Below are 4,760 nucleotides of genomic sequence, written 5' to 3'. Positions count from 1 at the left end.
ACGAAATGAAGCTCTAATTCCACAAGGTGGCGCTTGTGTCGCATGGTTGGATTAGTCAGGCGTATTTGCAACCTTAACAGTCTTTGTAGACTAAATTAAAAAAAAAAAAAAATCAACATACTGTTTACAAGAAAAGAAAAACTGTCATTTCCACGCGCCTCATGGAGACGTAGTCTGTGGTAAGCGGCTCATGATATCGGCCTTTTAATTATCACTATTACTACAGCTACAGCTGCATTACCACGCAGGAAACAGCCCCCAAACGAGCGGCAGAAGGTCGGCGGAGACACGTATTCCATATTAAACACGAAAGTAAATCAAAGGCTTAAAAGTCATTTCCCTCATAACCTCAAATACCATTTCCACTGTGGTCTTCTAAAGCTGCCAGACACATCTTATCTCCAGACACAGGTATGGCCCACTTGAGAATTAAACCACAAAAGGTAAACTTCTCGTAATTCGGTGAACACGAAGTTCATGCCCACTTTATTCTTTTTTAGGAACATTATCTCCAGGTTTCAGACTCACACTATGGATCGTCATACTAGTGGGTTATAATAGCAAGTTCTTCCTTTCCACTGTTACTCATCTGTAATAGCCGACGGTTAAATAAATATGAACGATTCCTTTGCACATTTCTGTAGATATCATTCGGAATTGAAAATGTTCACAGTAGTCTAAGACACGCTATTGATTTACAGAGACTGTGTTGCTTTATGGGTTATGTAAGTGTTATGTAAGTATGCCTTGTTATGAGAAACTGTCAGGGTGGCTGGCTACAACACGTTTAAGCCAACAGGCAGTCCAACACAAATTCCACAGGGAGGGGAAAAAGCTTTATTAATACTTTAATATATATCAATAATACTTTATATACAAAATATGTACATCCTTTGCGTTACATTTCAAAATAAAAATCCCAAGTACCTCTTTCTATACAAAACTATTATATTTGTTTGAACTTTACATTCACTCTCTTTGCCACAGACACATTTAAAGCAAATACGTTTGAATCACCTGCCACTGTTTGTGTCTGTGTTAAAACGAGTAAAGGCAACAGCATGAGCTAAAAACAGGCCTGGACTCGACAGGAAAGCAGTGGGCAATATGCAAATCAGGCTGACGCCGTATGTATACTGTACACGATGTCGCGGCGTACAGCCAATCGCTCCCTCAGCCTTTCCCTACAAAATACACTCAGTGGGTCACGTATCAAAAATAGAGATGTACGAGTAGTATAAGCAAAAGAAATAATTACAAGACACTGCTTCACAGGAACTCCACCTAAAAAAAAATGCACAAACAGTCACGAGCAACAAATTAAATCATAAAAGCGTGTATGGCCACATCATTCATCGACAGACATGAGTGACACACCTCGTACGGTGACAACGCCCTGAATTCTTTGAACTCTAAACTCTGCGTTCATTTAGCTTTGCCATAACTGAAGGAGTTAAAGGGGCAATTTTTTTTTTTTTTTATGGTAGGTCTAAAACAATAGTTTGTTGCAGTTACAGGAGCAACAAACACTGAAAGTAGATCATCCTTAAAAGTCATTCAAGCAGCATCTACAACGGAGCTTTTGTTCAATCTTTACATTCATTACAGACTGGCGTGTGTGTTTGTGTGCGCGCGCAAAGAAATTAGCTCCAAAATGTTTTCAAATGGGGTGTGTGTTTGTGTGTGGAAGGGTTAGTCTACACCTTACATTCTAGGTTAACCTTTGACATTCAACAATAAGTGCTGAGATGACAGGTATTGCAGAAAAACACTTGCGCGCTCCCTCGTGCACTCTAAACTGACCGTATTAAAACTCACAGTATTTCAGAGCCATGCAAAAGGTCTAACATGAGCCTTCTCGTGGCCATGCCAGAATCCCCACAGAAAGTCTCATTTCACTTCAGGAGCTCATGATAGATGGAGGTGGGACACAATGGGTCAAACTACAGCTGCTGTTTAATGGGATACCAGTGCTTTCGTGTTCGTTTATCCCATTCGACATTCAGAGGATACGATTTGTGACACATCTGCTCAGTCTTTGGTTTCCAGATTCAAGGGAGCGACCTGCTTTAAAGCTTTGTGAAACATGGGGGAGTCCATGCGACTCTGGTGTACTGGAGATCCTGGCCTCGGGGACATGGACATCATCAGAGACGAGGGAAGTGCCTCTGCGGGTAGGCCTGCTGCAGAACCGCTCATGCCTGGGTACATGACAGGCAAGCCCCCAGGGTACCAGCATTTCTCCAGCATGGGCAGATACGCTGCTGCTGTTGCCGCTGCGGGAGGGATGAGGTAGAAGGGAAGGCAAAACGGGTTCTGGTTAGGGGAGAAGCTCATGTAACTACCAGGAACTTCTGTCGTGTGACTGGAGAGAATTTCATCTTCCGGGGAGTCCGATCTCAGCTTCTTGGCCCGAGGCTCATCGTCCTCCTGCTTGATGGCACTGGCCATGCGCTCAGATCCCGAATGCTTGAGCTCCCCCTCCATCGAGTGGCTTTCTGACCACTGGGCTTTGGGGTCCCGCTTGTCATGTTCTCCCCCATAGCCACTGTCAGTGTCTGTGTCACTACCGCTCAGCTCCCCTGTCCCGTGGGGATAAGTCCTCTGAATGACTGGGACGCAGTTCTTAGCAGGGCCTTCAGAGGCCCTCTGTGGCTGTCCGGCGGATTTCTTCACTTTTTCAGAAGAGCCCACATCCTCATCCGGCCGAAGGCTGCTTTGATGCTGCAGGACTTCCGCTGCTACCTTTTGGATGTGAGTGATTACGTGTGAAGGAGTCAAGTCCCTGCTGCTTTCTTGGGTGGCCATATAGTGCAGAACCTCTTTGGCGCATAAGTGAAAGCCAGAGCGGAACATCTCCTCGCTGCTCTCAGCGCTGTCACCTCCATGATCACCTAGGTGATTAAAAAAAAAAAAAGTTTAAATCCTCTTTACAGCAAGTTTTACCTCAATAAAACACCAGTGCCAGTCCCAGTGATGCCTCTGTACCATTTCCACTTCACAGCCGTAAACAAATAAGAAAAATAAAAATGAAAATGAAAACTTACCAAGCTGTAGGTCCTTCTGTAGAGCGATAATTTTCTGCTGCTGCTGCTCCAGGAGAGAACTCAGGGCTTTCACATGCTTGAGAGTGAGTTCCAGCACCACAGCTTTCTCCAAATGACCCAGCGTCTAAAACAGGAAGACCTTCAATAAGCATGTTGATCTTTCTTATGTAACACATTCTGCAGCTGAACAGAGAACAAGTCTGGAACACCCGGGAAGTCATGCAGTCCATGTACACACGTACAAAAACTTATAGTAACAAATTTTAAAATATCAAAGAAATTAAATTAATTTTTAAAAAAAAAAAAAGTACGATTGCAATTAAAATTTAAAAAATAAAACTTTTTAAAAATTATTATTATTCAGTTCTTCTCTTAAGATAAAATAAATATAGACATATGTATATAAATATTTTTTTAAGGCTTCAAAACTGAACTGAAAGTCTGGCGCAAACAAACTGCTCAGCAGAACCATGTGGCGTCTCAGATTCCCTGGCTGTTAGCAAACCTGCCATATGCAGAAATAATACTCACTGTAAGCTTAAGATGTTCTGGCAATAAATCTTTCAGTTGGGCAATGCATTCGTTTATTCTGTCGCGTCTCTTCTTCTCGATAAGTCGGTGGGGCAACTTGTAGGTCTCCTGGAGAGGGTTGTGAAAGGTGGTCAGTGAAATTCTGCTCAGATTTAACTGTTTAAATATATTACACTTGTAAAAACTAGAACTTACCTTGCTCTCATTATCTCGCTTCATGCCCCTCCTGGGTTTGTACACATAAATTGGAAAATCCACTCTTTGGAGAGAAGATTAAATTAGTTGATTTCACAGAGCTTCAGTATAAAGCGCAGAATGACATTTTTTTTTTTTTTAATTTTTTTTAAGTAAAAGAAATTGCTTCGTTTACCCTTGCATGTCAGCTATATCCAGAGAGGGGTGTTTTGGCATACAGGGAGGTGGTTGCGCGCTGGTAATCCTCTCCATGTCGATTATATGTAAAACCTGAAGAAAATGTTTTGGTTTTTTTGTTTTGTTTTTTTTTAAAAAAAGCTCCAAAATGTGTCCCAGCAGCCGCAATTCAAAATGAAAAAAAACTTTCCAAGATAAAAGAAATAAAGGAGAAAAAAGTATTTCCTCTTATCCAGTGTGAGTGTGTTTTCCTGTTGTGAGCTGCAGTCGAGCGCAGCTGGAGTTTTGTCGCCCTGAGGTCCGGGACTCAGTAGTATGTCTAGGGAGGCTCCACGCCCGGCGCAATGTGTGAGAGCTGGGTGGATTTCTGACTACGTGTTAAATAAACCCTGTGACTGCAGGCACGTCTCTCAGCTACAGACACAGACTCCGCTCCGTCACATGAGCCTCACGTGTTGGACGGTGCTTTCAACTCCTCACCTCCCCGCTCGCTCCGCCCCCCTCTCTCTGCTGCTGGAGCACACCCATTTGTGTAGTACTCCTCCACTGGGGCCGAGTCCCGTGTACCACCACGCTTCGGATCTCGGGGGTTGAGTCGTGTTTGCAGAGCAGAGCGTGTTTATGGAGGCAGAAAGTAGAGCAACAGATTTCCCCTGGACAGTTAGGAAGTGTGGAGCCGCTTTCCCCATTTTAACTGGCATAGTAAGCTGCACTATAGAAACACTAGCATAAAATACTATAGCCTCGACGTTGAAATACAACTTTTTTTATTTTTTGTTATTGGGCAAAAGGCCTAAATTTTGAGATGAA

General features: G+C 43.2%; 1 protein-coding gene across 1 annotated transcript; it reads right to left on the bottom strand.

Moving 5' to 3' along the window:
• Positions 1 to 814: 814 nt before the first annotated feature.
• On the bottom strand, positions 815 to 4,424 carry bhlhe40 (basic helix-loop-helix family, member e40). The gene is made up of 5 exons (XM_006784728.3): positions 3,949 to 4,424; positions 3,774 to 3,837; positions 3,579 to 3,686; positions 3,048 to 3,171; positions 815 to 2,894 (listed from the first exon to the last, which is right to left on the bottom strand). The coding sequence occupies exons 1-5, from the start codon at positions 4,023 to 4,025 to the stop codon at positions 2,032 to 2,034; spliced, it is 1,236 nt and encodes a 411-aa protein (XP_006784791.1). The 5' UTR covers positions 4,026 to 4,424; the 3' UTR covers positions 815 to 2,031.
• Between the last annotated feature and the right edge of the window lie 336 nt (positions 4,425 to 4,760).

Source organism: Neolamprologus brichardi, chromosome 5 (genome assembly GCF_056152115.1).
Source record: "Neolamprologus brichardi isolate AB-2024 chromosome 5, ASM5615211v1, whole genome shotgun sequence".
Classification (NCBI taxonomy): Eukaryota; Metazoa; Chordata; class Actinopteri; order Cichliformes; family Cichlidae; genus Neolamprologus; species Neolamprologus brichardi.
The sequence above is the reverse complement of the archived record's forward strand: the minus strand, read 5'-3'. Positions and strand labels throughout refer to the sequence as shown.

Excerpts from the sequence above, each read along its gene's own strand:
- bhlhe40 (XM_006784728.3), bottom strand. The coding sequence starts at position 4,025 with ATGGAGAGGATTACCAGCGCGCAACCACCTCCCTGTATGCCAAAACAC. Across the intron at positions 3,172-3,578 it reads CAGAACATCTTAAGCTTACA|ACGCTGGGTCATTTGGAGAA; the intron begins GTGAGTATTATT and ends TTCCTGTTTTAG. Across the intron at positions 2,895-3,047 it reads ACAGAAGGACCTACAGCTTG|GTGATCATGGAGGTGACAGC; the intron begins GTAAGTTTTCAT and ends TTAATCACCTAG.